General features: G+C 31.0%; 1 protein-coding gene across 1 annotated transcript in view; it reads right to left on the bottom strand.

Moving 5' to 3' along the window:
• Positions 1 to 402: 402 nt before the first annotated feature.
• LOC111613116 (chorion peroxidase-like) overlaps positions 403 to 15,989 on the bottom strand; it is a gene marked incomplete at its 3' end in the record, with an annotated part of 28,587 nt that continues 13,000 nt past the window's right edge. The window contains exons 17-29 of the mRNA XM_023354438.1: positions 8,925 to 9,003; positions 8,575 to 8,718; positions 6,742 to 6,868; positions 5,476 to 5,687; positions 5,231 to 5,401; positions 4,987 to 5,151; positions 2,741 to 2,842; positions 2,298 to 2,405; positions 2,003 to 2,200; positions 1,779 to 1,915; positions 1,519 to 1,683; positions 1,217 to 1,419; positions 403 to 572 (exon numbers count right to left, since the gene is read on the bottom strand). Coding sequence (XP_023210206.1) covers positions 403 to 572; positions 1,217 to 1,419; positions 1,519 to 1,683; positions 1,779 to 1,915; positions 2,003 to 2,200; positions 2,298 to 2,405; positions 2,741 to 2,842; positions 4,987 to 5,151; positions 5,231 to 5,401; positions 5,476 to 5,687; positions 6,742 to 6,868; positions 8,575 to 8,718; positions 8,925 to 9,003 — 1,981 coding nt within the window. The remainder of the gene's footprint in view (positions 573 to 1,216; positions 1,420 to 1,518; positions 1,684 to 1,778; positions 1,916 to 2,002; positions 2,201 to 2,297; positions 2,406 to 2,740; positions 2,843 to 4,986; positions 5,152 to 5,230; positions 5,402 to 5,475; positions 5,688 to 6,741; positions 6,869 to 8,574; positions 8,719 to 8,924; positions 9,004 to 15,989) is intronic.

The following is a 15,989-nucleotide window of genomic DNA, read 5'->3' as shown; positions in this document are numbered from 1 at the left end:
CTAATATCGCGTTAATATGCACGAAATTACATTGTTTAACGTTGATGTTATAACAAATTACTTTATGCCTCAAAATCCCCCCATGCAAGAAGTAGAATTTATACAGCATAGGTATTTAAAAAATACGAAAATGATTTTAATTTTTTGCTATTATGTGAATATTGTAATAATCTTTCAGGTGATTTATTTTCTTTTCCTTTTACTTTCGCATATCGAATAGTTTTTGCTATTTTTCTAAAGTGCCGTATGTACAAACTTTGGGAGGATTTTGATCTGGCAAATATTACTACCTTTAGCTTTATATTAAATATGTTAATTTTTTCTGGTTGTTAAATTTGTAACGAGCAATTGAAAAGAAATGACTGTCTTTTGGCTAAAGTAGTTGTATTTAAAATTAATTACCCGGAGTAAAAGACGTTTCTTGTTTGCCATTCTCGTACCAAAATCTGTCTCCGTATTTAAGTCTCCGAAACTGTTCGGCAATTATACAAGCAAACGTCGGCCCCACGATGCCGTCCGACATAGGATATTCCGCAATTCCTGCCGCAAATAAATCTATATCATCGACCGATCTGAAACGAAATTATTATATGCATTAAATTAAAAAGAGTAAAAGATATATGATACAAATGTTAAAAGATATAAACGTTGCTAATCATTCGAGCATTAAACACACTGTTTTTTTCTTAGTTTTTTCATAAAATATTAAGAAATCGTTGTTTAGGCTTGTTCAATATGTAGTATTTACTGTAGNTTTTTTCTTAGTTTTTTCATAAAATATTAAGAAATCGTTGTTTAGGCTTGTTCAATATGTAGTATTTACTGTAGGTTAAGCATGATCATATCTATTGGTAGAAGACAGAGTGCGCTTGTCAATGAATATTCCATCACAGGCGTGTGCTTGTGATGGAAAACTCCGTCTTTCATATGGAAAGACAAACAAACAAATAAAATTATACTATTAACAATAATAATTTAAATTAATTTATGTAGATAAAACATTCCAGAAATAGTACAGAAATAGAAGTAAAAATTTCAATGAAATGAATATATAGTCTATATTAAAAATAAATTTAAATACAAGAATAATCATACATATGTATTAGGTATATGACAAATGAACAAGCATTGTAGGCTTATTTGTAGAATAAAAAATACATTACATTTTATTGTTATATTTTTTGTAATAGAAAAAAAAATATCAATGGAAACTGACTTGTACAACCGACGGAATATATCAGCCGTTTGTTTTCCAGTGACTTCTTCCAACTTCGAAAAAGTTGTAATGGGAGTTAGTTTGCAGATTTTCCTCCATTGATTGTAGCCGGGAAGACCGTGATCCCTTCCTCGTTGGATGTTCATCGATATCAAATCTAGTCCAAATTTTTCTCCCGGTCTCTCGAAAAGATGGTTGGTCAACTAGAAAATACGGATATTTCAAAGAATTTGTTTTGTTACGAACAAAATTGTTGTGGCGAATAGAATTAATATCAATATTTTCTGAAAAAATATACTGACCTGTGAAGTAATAAATCTATCGAACGTTTGAGACGGCTGATCGATCATTCCTCTCAGTAACATTTCTATGTGATTCTTTCTGTATAACAATGCCGGATTAAATAAGTTATCGGAAAGAGAGAACTGACGAGTGACGACTTTTTCGTTCTTCAAATCGACTAGGCCCTGCATGGGAAAATTAATTCACTCGTTCATCGTTGGTCGGAATATTGTAAGAATGGATAAAGAACAAAAAAAATATTAAATAACAAAGTGCTTACTTGTACTAAAGTGTGTCCAAATCTATAAGCTGCCGTAGCGAAACTATTCAATATCGACGGTTTAATTGATGGATTGTATTCGTAACTATATCCCCTCGATTTTAAATTCAGTTTGAAAATATTAAACACCGTATGTCCTGAAACGAATGGATCGAACCCATACTCTTAACAAAAACTTACGTACGTTAGTTAATTATATTGATTGAAGTTAGAGTAAATTTTACCTAGTAACAACGGAAGGAATTCTTTGTAAGTGATGTGCTGGATTTGAGCAGCAACTACTCGACGCGATTCCTGATACAATTTCTCGTCGTCCCACGAAGGATTAATCTCCTGGAGTTTTCCTGCGATTCTGTTGTGTTCTCTTAACCAGATGGTGTGCATAATGGCCAAATTGATGTTTTCATTTACTCTTATATCACCTAACAATATAAAGTTTATCGAAGTTATAACTATAAGAATGTTTCTTTAATTTTCCTTAATATTTAAATAATATAATTGATTTAATCAAACTTTTACCAGACATGAAACAAAAGCGTTCTGTTTGTTTTCTTTCGCATTGTTCGTTTCTTTTATTCACTCTCGGTAACATCACCGCTCCATTTTGATAATTGATTTTCAATTTACCTGTCGTTATAAAATGTTATTATACTATACTTAAATACGATATTAGGTAGCATGGCTTTACAATTAATTAATTAAATATATTCATAATAAAACAACAAATATCTTATGATTACAGAAATACGAATATATCTGCAATAAAGTATAGTCTTTACTGTAGATAAATTATTTGTGAAGTCTGACAATTTACAAGCCTCACACCGAAAGAAAAGTATGTTACGTCAGTAAAACTTTGATTAGCGTTAGTCAAAATTCAGATCTAAAACATTACAAAGAAAAAGATTATAAAGATGTCTTTTTACATGGATTTTTATTATTACTAACGCGATACAACGTACCACCGCTGAAACTTCGTAATTCGTCCGCCACTTCTTTAGTCGAACCGTATATATTTGACCCATCGATGTAAGCTGTTAACTGATTCAGTTGTTCTCTCGCTCCTAGAAAATTAAATAGAAATTAATTCTTGATATAAATATAAACTTATTACGAGAACGATGTTAATTTAGATTGTTTAGATCAGCGGTTCCCAACCTTTTTTGGTTTGCCTCTCCTTTGTCAGCCCATTTTCCCAACTTTATTTCCAATTTCTACTAAGTTTTATTTCCGTTTTATTCAAACAGTGGCAACTTAGTCAATTAATTATACAGCGCTGTATAATTACATGTAAAAAACTTGTTTTTTTTTTAAATCGAAAAGCATTGGAGGAAGTGCACAGAATTTAAAATAAATATCGAGTGCCGTGACGTCGCAAAACGTTTCGGCGCAGAATCCGATTATTCTTATAGTAATCCGCCATTATTAATTTTTTTCGCGTACTGTAAACCACGAAGCGCGTACCCCCCGGTTGGGAATCGTTGGTTTAGATCAAAGATGGCGTTAGCTACATTAAATGTATGTCTGAAAAACACAATTATTAATTGTGTATCTCTTATAAACTATCGTAAAACGTATTTAAAGATATGTTTTAATTGTGTAAAAATGAGAGAATTTTATTCCTAAGCAGATAATCTTAAGACGTTACCTATTGTAAAACGTCTCTGCTTCTGAAAAGAATAAAAAAAAAATTTTATCAGAGATTTACAATAATTAATTCTCTGTAAACCTAATATGAATGATATTAATTTATTATTAAATTAATTAAATTTTATAACTTTTCTCCACGTCTTGCAAATATCGATGAAATAATTTGATTCGAAATAAATGTAATTGTTGAGTATCGAACCAGCTAAAAGCTATATCCGAATTCTCTATATAGATTACTCCTATAACAAATTTTACCCCGGTATTACGAATTTTTTTCGATTTTTTTTCGTGAAAAAGCGGTATAAAAATAGAAATTAAAGAGTCAATCTGCTGTTCCATCATCTTTCTATATTTGTGTCATTGTGCCTGTGCTCTATCGCAATTAGGGATTTTTGTCAGAAAATTTTGATGCAATCCGACGATCTTATTCCTAATAATTCATCATTGTAGATTCGGTATCTTGTTTTGTTTATCTCGTTATTGTTCTAGTTATACAGAAATACAGATGTTCTTTCCATTATTCTTCTTGGAAAGTTTTCCAAGAAGAATAATGGAAAGAACATCTTATTCGAATTGTTTACAAGAATGCATTAGATTCGTATTACGATGATCCTACATACGTACTTTAAATAAAGAACAAATTGTTCTTAGAAGAAGAATGTATTTTGAAAAATTCAAGGGAGGTGCAAACACCAGAAAAGATTAAAAAAAACCACTGACGTAATATAAGAATTTTCACTATTTCTATTCTAATGTAGAATAAATTTATACCTTAAATAATATTTTTCATCGATTGAATGATGTCTTTCGAGATTTTTAAATTGAAAGGAGTAGGAATTAGAGTCTTACGTACTGTATAAGATAACTGAAACGGATTCAGAAGAGAATAGAGATTACACGTCCCTTCATTAATTAATTGCTTTAGAATGAAATTCTAGCATAAGAATAGCGATTGTTATAATTATAAAATCTTTCGTCTACAGAATATTCGATTCGCCTTAGTACAGAATGTTCTCAAATTACAGATTAAAATAAACTTTTCATAATGTTAATTATACATATACAATGAAGCATCAAAAATCCGGACTAATTGGGGTCTGACCCATTCGGATTTTCGAATATTTTGAAAATATTTTTCGTGTAAATTAGCATTTGAAGAACTATAAACTCAAAATACACTGTAAATAAACTTTAACTGTTCTAAGTTGAAGCTAATATTTCACAAGGAATATAGGAATACTCTTAGAAAAATATAATTTTTCAGAATCACAATATTTAAACAAAAGTCAACACTAATTATAACTTCAAAATTAAAATATCACCAATTCTGAATGAATGTTGAACATCAAAAACGACGAAGTTACCATTGAAAAGGGTTAATATTCGGATTTTCACTGTATAGCCTATAGAAAAAGCATACTAAAAATATTACAAAAGTCACTAGTAGGAAAAAGGCATTGTTTATGATTGATTCCCAAGTAAATTATAACTAGTTTGACGCTTTTCCAATAAAATATTTATTGTAATTAATGAAATGAAAACAATCGTCTACACTTACCGAAATTACATTTGGGTCTGGGCGATGCAAACGATCTAACGAATTCCATACATGTTTCATCGAATTTAGAATAAAACGTGTCATTCTTTGGAAGGGAAATAGGAAAACAGGAAGGATGCATTCGGCTTTGTCTTCCACAACATTCGATACGTCTTCCATTGTTTCCTTTAGTTATACATCGTTTAAAAACTATTTTAATAACGCAGAGTTAAATTCGAACCAACCATTCGATTAAAAAATTTACCTCTGCTGAGAGCCGTCAACGTCAAATCGTGGTCTAGAAATTGGCCCCAGTATACGAAAAGGGTGGTCAAGTAACCGTGTGCGGCGTTATGATCGGAAGAAAGTCGAGAAGACACGAGACGAGCACTCGGCAATTCGCTTCCGTCTTTCGCTACGCGTGGTTTATTTATGCCTAAAAAATAAATAAATAAAATAATTAACACGCGAAATGTTAATTAAAAGGAAAATAAAGACATCATCAACTACCGTCTGCGTAATCCGGAGGCAATAACCTTTCGAAGGCAGTAAAGGACTTTCCCCAAAGTCGGTTTTTCAGATTGTTGCAAGAACCGTCCATGCTTCGATAATGAGTATTTCTACAAAAGATATTTGCGTCGGGACAACTGTCGTTAATAATCGTATCTTTAACACTAAATTGAGATAATCCATCTCTGGCTTGAATTTCGTTCAAATGGAACCTAACATAAATAATAAGTATTGTGAAATTAATTTAAATACATAGCGTACAGAATAAAAATTTCGAACGTCAGTTTATAATCGTTTACAATTCTATTATTAGTGAATGAAGACACAGAATAAGTGGAATTTAAGAATAAGCTATACCTTCGTTCATGGAGCGTTTCTTTTTCGTTGCTCTTCTGTATGAGCACTTGAGAGAAGAGAACAAGAGATGAACATAGAGGTTTTGTTAAATATGAATCGGTTTTAAGACACAAAGACCGTAGTAAGAAAACATTAGTCTCAGTTTTTGAGAGACGACTCTAAGTCTCAGAGAAAATCCGTTTTTGAGAAATGATTAACAATTTTGGACATTCGGAATCGTCAGAAAGACCAAAATAATTAATGATTATTAAGTGATTTCTCTGGAATCACTTAATAATCTGGAATACATAAATCATATAATAATGCCACAGATTTATGTAACCTAATTTATACTTTAATATGGCAGAATTAATTTCCATATATTCGGTTACAGTTCAATATGATGAAACGAAGATTAACGAGATGTGCGTGCCCGTTACACATTAAATTTTAATATACAAATGTCAAACTGTTAGTATCTGTTTCCTTATGGTGCGAAGTATTTAATCTACATTTATTACCTGAAATACATGGAAGAACTATTTCTAATGTCTATGCATTTGCTTTAATTGTATAGCATAGTCCGTTCATTCGTTTGTAATTTATTTATTTTTTCCTTAGGGCTGACGCCCTAAGGAAAAAATAACACTTGCATAAAGTTACGTGCATACATCTTTTTGTGACATCATTAAAAATCTGATAAAATAAAATAATTTTCATTAATATTTGATATGTTTATATGCTGTTTACAATCTCTAATTTCGACTGTAATACGTTTTTCGTTCTTCAAAGTTCGTTCGATCGCCAATTAGACGAGAAATGCCGAGATTAAAATTTGTATAATAATTACCATTAAAATAATAATATCTTCAATTAAAATTCTAATGAAAATTTACAAAAATATTATTTTAGAAAATGTGTTTTTCTTACTTTTTCATCAGGTGAAGAGAAGCTTCTACGCTTATCAAACCGTCCCTGCCCAATTGACGCACTTTGATGTTATTTCCGAACAGGGATTGATGAGCCGCCTCTTTACTGCCTTTCTTCAACGTCACTCCTACATACATTTTACAATTCTTAGTTAATAAAACTTAATTATTTCACAAATATTCGGAAGAAAAAAATCTTCTACTACTTTTATGAAACAATTTCGTATACGCCACTCAAGAATTTTAAAAAGAATAGCCTATATCGAAAGTTTCATTTTTAATTATTTATAAATTATTGTCATAAATTATTTTAAATGTTACGATTATGCGTAAAAACAAATTAAGTGCGTATTTCTTAGAGAATATTCCTTACTTTACGGAGAAATGACTATTACTCTAATCTACATATTATAAACAAAACCGGTAATAATATCCCAACAAACTCCTAACTTGAATAATTAATGTTTAATATATTTAAAGACATTTGTCATCAATTTATATTCGCTGTAACTTTCTACTGTAAGAAAAAACTATGATAAATAATACTCTGTTTGGTACAGGGTGGTTATAATTAAAGTTGCGCTACTCAGACCTGTATAGAACTCGTTCTCGTGGACGTATTCTGACGAAACTTGGTATATATGTTATATGGACCATGGGGAAAAGGAAACTGCAAAGAATATATTTCGTTCGAATTTTTACCACTAGGTGATAAAATGGCGCACGAAGAACAAAAAACACAAAATGGAAACACGCAAAAGGTTTTTATTCACAACATTTGTTCAATGTTCAATTCATTTGCATCAATTACGTGTTCAAAACGTCTTACAATGCAATTTGCATCAGTCACGTGTTCTAAACGCCTTATAGCATTGTAAGGCGTTTTGAACACGTAATTGATGCAAATGGATTGCACATTGAACAAATGTTGTGAATAAAAACCTTTTGCGTGTTTCCATTTTGTGTTTTTTGTTCTTCGTGCGCCATTTTATCACCTAGTGGTAAAAATTCGAACTAAATATATTCTTTGCAGTTTCCTTTTCCCCATGGTCCATATAACATATATACCAAGTTTCGTCAGAATACGTCCACGAGAACGAGTTCTATACAGGTCTGAGTAGCGCAACTTTAATTATAACCACCCTGTACGTATATACAGTAGCCTACATATTTCTCAATAAAATGAACGAATCCTTTAACGTTTATTTTCGTCGTCTACAGTTTCAGAAATTTTTGGGCTTAGACCTAAATATGTTATTTCGAAAGACAAAACATCACATGTTAATCTATGTAAAGAAGAATGTGTGACGACAAACTCGTTTAGTACCTTCTTACATTTTTGTAACTCTATGGCAATAGTCTGTACAGTACTAACAATTAATAAACGACACAATCGACTGTAATTAAAAATCGTTAATATGTGAAGGAAACTTTTTAAGTTATTTACTCTAAATTGTTTTCTTATTCCTATTATAAAAAAACCGTTTGTGGAAACTAATCTACGTAGTTTACTCAACTTCCATCCGGATGCTGGCCGATCAGAAAATACTTTCTATTCGTATCCTGTAGTGGCATATAGATTATAGTTAATGTATATGTTGATAAGTAAATTAGTTTTATACGTACAAAACAGCAGAGATTTACTTATCAACATATACACTAACCAAATACATTCAATAAAATTGCATAAGATACTATTTTACATAAGATCGAAAGAAAGCATTTTTTGCTCCATTGTAGAAAAAAAAAACAATATTATCGCTTACTGAAGTACGAAATTCTCGAATAAATGAGAAAATTCGATATGAATTTTTTGTTTACGAACGATTCTTGCCTTTTAGCCACAACTCTTCTTCTAAATGTTGTAGATCTCGAAAACTTTTTAGACCGCTTTTTCCGGCTTTATTCAGATCTTCCTCTCGAATATCCGGCATCGGTATATCTTGTTCGTCTTCGTATTCCTCCGGTTGTTCTGGAACTAATTACATTTTACGATTTAATCATTTTGTACAGAAAACTTTACAGATTTGAAATATATAAATAAAATTAAAACATTTATTAATTGTTAAAAAGATCTAAGTACACAAATCGCGTTAATTTACTTCAATTAAAAATTATTTTTCTTATCTTTCTGATGAAACTTTCAACTTTAAACAAAAGAATTTAAAGATTGACAATACTTACCGTTTCCCGGTAGACACGGAATAAAAACACCGAACCCGATAAAAATCCTTAAATAAATCAATGGAATAATCGTTGGCTTCTGAAGAGAGAAAAATGGAATTATTATTATTTACGTAACAGAAAACAACATTTAAAAATTAAATGTTTTTACTTTAATGACATTTAATGCCATAAATCAGGTAATCGAACTTTTTACTGAGAATGGCCTTGTGAGTAAAAGACAAGTCTGAAGTCCTGGTACGAAATACATAATGGAAGATTACGATTTTTTTTAAATTTCTGAATGGCAACGGACATAAACAAATGTGAAATTTGCCATTGTTTTTTCGAAAGCATGTTATTAAAATTGAGGATAAATTTTGTGCCACTCAATATTAAAATTTTCAGATATTCTTAATGTTCGATATTTTAACTTTCGAAAAGATTTCTTTGCAAAGGCAGGTACAAAGATAAATAGGAAATGCCCTTGTGCAAACTTTTTAAGACTTTTAAAATTCTCTTTTGGCAGAGATTTATAAAAATTAACAAACTCTTCTTTAAATAGGTTTTTATAAAAGTCATTGGCAGCAAGTTGTATTAATTCTAGCTGACTTTTCAAAAGTTACATATGTTTTGAACTAGTTGAAATGTTTATGATAAAACACATCAGTTATAAAGATACAAGAGCTGGATAAATATGCTTCGGGGCCCTATTTGTCCCACGGGTCGTAGGTTGTCGATCTCTGTCACAAATAAAGAAGAAACTAAGAATCGCCGTATAAGTAAGAAAAAGTAAGTTACGAACGCTAATTGTCTTTGGCACCAATCACCGGACGTTGGAAGAAAATATCGAATATATTTCACGTCCTCGACCTTGAACCCTTCGACCGTCCGATAACGATCGCCTTTGGATTAATCGGACTTAACGATTGTCAAAAGTGAAAAAGCTGATGTAACAAAACCGGACGCAGTCATTTAGCGCCATTAACGTAAGTCCCGTATTATCACCGCTTTCTTTGTTTCCTTCGAGTCGTAACGCGATAAGACAAATTCTCTGTTGTCTTGGAATCTAATAAAACCATAAGTTTTTCCGAACACGGACGACGAGGTGTCTCCTTTTTGTTCTCGTATTTGCTCTCTATTCCCTCAATTAATTCTCTACGTTTTTTGTCGCAAATATTAAAATTCAACCTTTATAATTAAGCATTATTCAAAGGATTAAACGACGTCTTAAGTGATATATATATATATCAAATCAAACGTGCGCTCCTCTTTATAATTTTTCAAGTTTAACAATCGATTATCTTTTTTAAAAAATGCAAACATTTCCACTTTATACGTAAAACGATCGAAAGTTCATTTTAGCAAAAGGCGAAGGAGAATCAAACAAATTACTTACTTGCTAATTTATAAATATAATAGTTAATGATCTTACCATAACGGATTTACCGCGCTTTAAATAATTCGAGTCGAGCGCCAGATTTGTCTTTTATACATTAGGAGAAAGAGCGTCGGATTCTCCGATTGGTCGAACCGAGAGGGTTATGGCCCCGAGGCCCCTTCCTAAAGCATTTTGTATTTTTATAAGACCGTCTTCTGCCTTTTCCGCCAATCGATTTCGTCTCTAAGCTATCATTTGCATAAATACGCGTCAAAAATAAGTCTTTTTGAATAACTAAAAAAAAAAACCTTTGCCGATACATTGGTAAATTCCTCGGAAACAGACCCGAAGATGTATTCAAGTTTTATTAAAACGCAATTAGTCTATTTATTCTTTCTTAGGCATTTCTGAAGTAAGTTCGACAAATGAAAGAAAGAATTTTCGTTCAAACCTATTTTAAAATTATTATTATTATTATTATTATTTTATTTTTTATTTTTTTGCAAAAATTTCGTAAATGAATTGGACCATCAAGAAAAATTAATGATTGACGTAGCGCATCATTACTACCGTATTCAATATATATATATAAGGTTTTTATTTAATTATCATCATATCATATCACATCATAAATATAATTTATATTAAACAAAATATATGAAAGATATTTTGCCAAAGCTTCTTCGAACCGTAACGGCAAGTATATACGTGTAATCGCTATCTAAATAATAAGAATACCATTTGCTTATAGGATAAATCTACATCAAAGATGTATACAGTATTTAATTAACATATATGGATTTACGTAATGCAATGTAGAATACTACCTACACGTAAGTTAAATCTGTATACTAAAGACGATAATTGATAAAACTATTGGGAAATAATAAGGAAAGTAAAAAGTTCATTCGTCTTTTTAGATAAAGAATATCGACAGTACCGGTTTAACTGCGCAAAATTCTCGAAAGTTTTGTAAAATATAAAGTCGTTTATAAAATATTAAATCATCTACTGATCCTCTACTGATCATTAGTACTTTATTATATAAAGTGCCAAGGATCAGTAGAGGATCGAGAATCAAATGTTATGGATCAATATTAATTATGAAATTAAGCGTTCTGTTTAGTATGACTTATCCTATATCAAAAAATTAATCGAAGTATTGTATTTTTAATTACACGAAGTAAAATATCTCGTGAATTCCGACTTAAAATCGACCGATAAAGGAAACTGCCGTCTTCTTTCCGTACATTTATGGGAATATTATCCTTTTTAAAGCCGAAATGTATTATTAAAACTTCGAATATTTAACGAAAAAGAATTATATATTTTTCTTAAAATATAAATAAAAAAAAATATGGCTTCAAAGATTTCAGGATTAATTTGCGTCGACTTTTAAGAATGATAAATATGACAAGCGACTATAATAATAAAATTAAAAGTGACAGCTAATTTTATTCGAATCTGCATAGTTTAGACTACCGAACTCGACAAAGTTTTTCAAAGGACCGGATGTAAAACTAGTTACGCTAAGCGCTATACCTCTCACGGATTCTGCGACTAACATTTTGGGAGGTGTTACGGTCACGTGTTTAACCACCCACGTACCGCACTATTCTTTAGAAACGTTTTATTGTGGCTTAGGACGAGAGAGTCGGTATACATTATACAAACGGTATATACCTTCTGAAGGGTGGGGTTCATTGGCTTCAATCAGAGGGGATTTGAAGGACAGATAGCGCACTAAACGAATTCTTAACATTCGTCGTAGGTTATATCTTACTATTTCTTATATAAGTACTCTGTGACGCAATCGAAAAGGCAATATTTCAACGCGAAAAGTAAATTATAACGCTTTCCCTAACATTAATATTATCGGACCGCTGATTTACAATGGGGAGTCCGTCGAGTAAACGCTAGACTTAATTATTCTTCACGATAATTGCGTGTGGTTAGCAAATGACGCAACAGTGATTTGTCGAATTCGAATTTACCCGTAAATTATAAACCGTACGATTAGCAAAATCTTGAAGTGAGATCGGATGACCTTGACAGGTGTATTTAAGGATGGAAAAAGTTAGAAATCGTGCTTACTGTGAAATGTTTAACACACAACAGTCTCAAGGACAGACAAAGTTTACCTTTCTCCTATTTAACGTTCGGAATTCTATTACAGATTTAAAGTCGTCGATTCTCCAAAATCATTACTTCTTTCAACGTTAATAATAATTTATTTAAACATATAGTATTATAATCTACTTATTGTCTATCACACGCTAATTACACCTATTTTTTCACGTATTAAATAAGAGTTTTCGTTATCAGAAGCAAAAATTCTGTCATTTAGAATCAAATATTTATGTTCTATATGTTCTATATTCAAATATTTATGTTTTTCCAAAATAAAACATTATAAAAGATGATACACTTCGTATTATCACTGAATTTTATAAGGTCAACATATAGACTAGATGTACAAAATTGATAAAATAATTAAGAATGAAATAAATTGCAATATTCCTTGTTAAAACTTTATTCAAAACTAAATTTTTAACGCGAAACCTTCAAATAATCGAACCATAACGTGATTAAATGTTTGTTTATCGTGTGAATTCAAATTCGACTGAGATTATGAAATCTCTTTAATTAATCTTAGGTAGTAATAAAAGTGAATTTCTAAAAAGTTAGAAAGTACAGTACAGTAGTTTTAAATTCTAAGCTTAACTTTATAAAAACCTGTAATTTCTATATATTTTTGCAACATTGAACGCAAAAAGCATTCTTAATCAACCGATTTGGCAGAATTAACACTTAAAAGTTAAGGCGGTATTTGATAAAAATCAAATCGAAGTCACGATCGCGTGAGGTACAGTACAGTACGCTTACGTTTAATTCGTCCAATTGTGCAGTACAGTACATTGTACTTCTACACGCAGTCTTTTATCCGACTTGAATAGTTTGACGTAAGCCGATTTTACAATCTTAACACTATGCGAAGGAATGTAGAAAATATTGCAACTTTGTAAGAAATAGTCTACATTTTTCAAAATTTTCGAAAACATTTCTCAAATGTTACACAACTAACAAAATTATTACAGATCTAAAAAATTTTAGGAAGAATCATAATATCATCAGAAGCTTTTCAAGAAAGAAGACTTTGTGTGAATAGGGCACGTATTTCGTTTTAGATAGAACAGTTCATCAATTACAAATAAACCATCAATGAGTTGCTCAACTTTCCCTGCAACATTTAAAATTTCGGTGGCGCCATCTGTTATCATATTTTATTAAAAAAACTTTTATATTTTAAATTATTATAAACTGGCAAAAACCGTAATTTTGAAAGTATGGATAAGTTTTAAAAAATTGATAAATGCCAATAACGAGTAAAATCGTCATTAAGTCCGACCCTGCTGGAGATATGCACGACCTCCATTATTTCCCCCACCCCTCGATCTATAATCACCAAAATTTAATAGCATCAATCCCCCTACTAAACAAACGTCCTTGAAAATTTCAGAAATTTTCCACAAAAAATACAGGAGTTATTAAGCTTCAAACAGGGTGAACAAAATCATTCCTTCCCACACACACTAACATCCATACATACAATAATTACCCCCCTGAATTTTTTTTTTGCATTTCTCGACGTTTCAAGGTGTCTAAAGTCCAAAAATGTAAAAATCTGGAGGGGGGTCATTTTTGCCGGATCGCCATATTTTCCCTCTGTTAACCTGTAAACCGAGAAAGTAAAACGGATATCAGGATTAGAGTTTATCTCAGAAAACATTAGAAAAAACAAATAATGAATATAAGCAAAATTAGAGTAAAAACGTTTAGCGGTTTCGATGATTACAAATCGCAAAACACAAGTTGATTCATATTTTAAAATGTTTCTTATATTTTATTTACTAGTGTCCTATCCTACTACAATAAAGTATTACCTGAAATATACTTCAGTTAAGTCGTAAACAAATATAATCAAATAAGTACAGTATAATCAAATAATCGAATCAACGAACATGTTGAATTATGCAGGTCTAACAAGTAAGTAAAATACCGAAAATCTGTTATTGAGTGTTTTAAGAATACAATTACGAACAGAATAGATTAAAAAATTGTAATAAAGGTGCAATAAAAATTGTAAGCTATAGTAACAAACAACCAGTTTCTAGACAGCACATACCGCAGACCCTGTAAATACAAGGGTAAGAAAGCAGTATACAGGCGTAACCGCTCAGTTTACGATCTCTTGCGCAACACTGAAGACGTCCCATAGATAGGAACAGAACTGCAGTTGTTTACGAAATACTCTTCAATCTAAGGCTAGGCTATTAGAATAGGGTCAGAAAACACTTCTCATAATTTAAACAACACGACTTAGAAACTTTTTTGTCTTTATAGTTCCGGATTTTTTCGATTTTAACGTCATTCCACCGTATGAATCTTATGCCAGGTTCGGATCCAGGCGTAAAAAAAAAGCCTAATTTCACGCTATAATTACTATAAAAATGTAAAAGAGAAGTATGTATTTGTGCGGATTATTCTTTAACGTTCGATCATACTATTAATAATTCCCAGAAACTTTATAAAAATAGTTATAAATGTATATCGTTTGCGTTTATAGCCTTGTAAATAATCAACTTTAAAAAATAAGATAAGCGCTTATATTTCAGTAAACTAATAATATCGCGTTATTTTATTTCTGTCTGCTAATTTATAGAAAAGCTAAACTCACTGTGCAATATATCTGTACGATATTCAGTAGAAAAGTCACAATTATGGTGACGTAATGGTCCTATTTTATGACAAAAACGACGACTAACGATTGAATGAATTTTTTAACTAAAAATTTCATGTTTTTCGAGTTTCTGATTATCCAAGATACCGTCATTCATATCTTGAATAATAGAGATTACACAGTATATTTAGTTTATATTAATCCAAACGATGATAATCGAAAGATAGTTACACAACTTTAACAATAATTGAAGAACTTATTTCTATACAAAGCGAATATGCCGTTTTCGTCGACCAATAAAAAATTATTTTAAAGAAATATACAAATATTAAACGAACAGCAGCATTTCTTTATCGGTTAAGACTAAATTAGTAAGTAATTTGACTATATTTAGGCGATAAGCCTACATCTCTTATTAGGTTAAACTTAATATAAAATTATCTATATAAATAAAAATGTAAATGTTCGTTTGTTCAAAATCTTAAATCTTCGAAAGTTCTTAACCGATTGCTTTGAAATTTTGACACAACGTTGCGTTCGAATACGCGCGTGTTTTTATATTATATAGATGTCGAAATCCCCCCCGCGGGAGAGGGGACAAAATTAAGGCTTATCGTGAAGAACTGAGCTTCTATTATACTATTTTAGATGCGGTTTTTTGCGTTTTTGATTGCGTTGTAATAGGGTACGTCAAGAGAAGGTACACTAAGATGAGATTTTTCGAAATTCCCTCCCCGCGGGGAGTGTTATACATTTATAATAGATACATTTTGAGCCACAGCAACGCGTGAACGGGTACAGCTAGTTAGAAATAAATAAATTTAATTTAGAATATTCTGAAAAAAAAGATCGGCCTGGAGTGTAACTTAACCCACAAATCCTACTTATCGCGTAGTTGCATTGCCTTTTACGCTATCCAGATCTTGTCTGATCTTCGCTTCCAGATCAATTAATTAATTAATTT

Source organism: Centruroides sculpturatus, unplaced genomic scaffold, assembly GCF_000671375.1.
Source record: "Centruroides sculpturatus isolate CEXI.00-Female unplaced genomic scaffold, Cexi_2.0 scaffold1875, whole genome shotgun sequence".
Lineage (NCBI taxonomy): Eukaryota > Metazoa > Arthropoda > Arachnida > Scorpiones > Buthidae > Centruroides > Centruroides sculpturatus.
The sequence above is the reverse complement of the archived record's forward strand: the minus strand, read 5'-3'. Positions and strand labels throughout refer to the sequence as shown.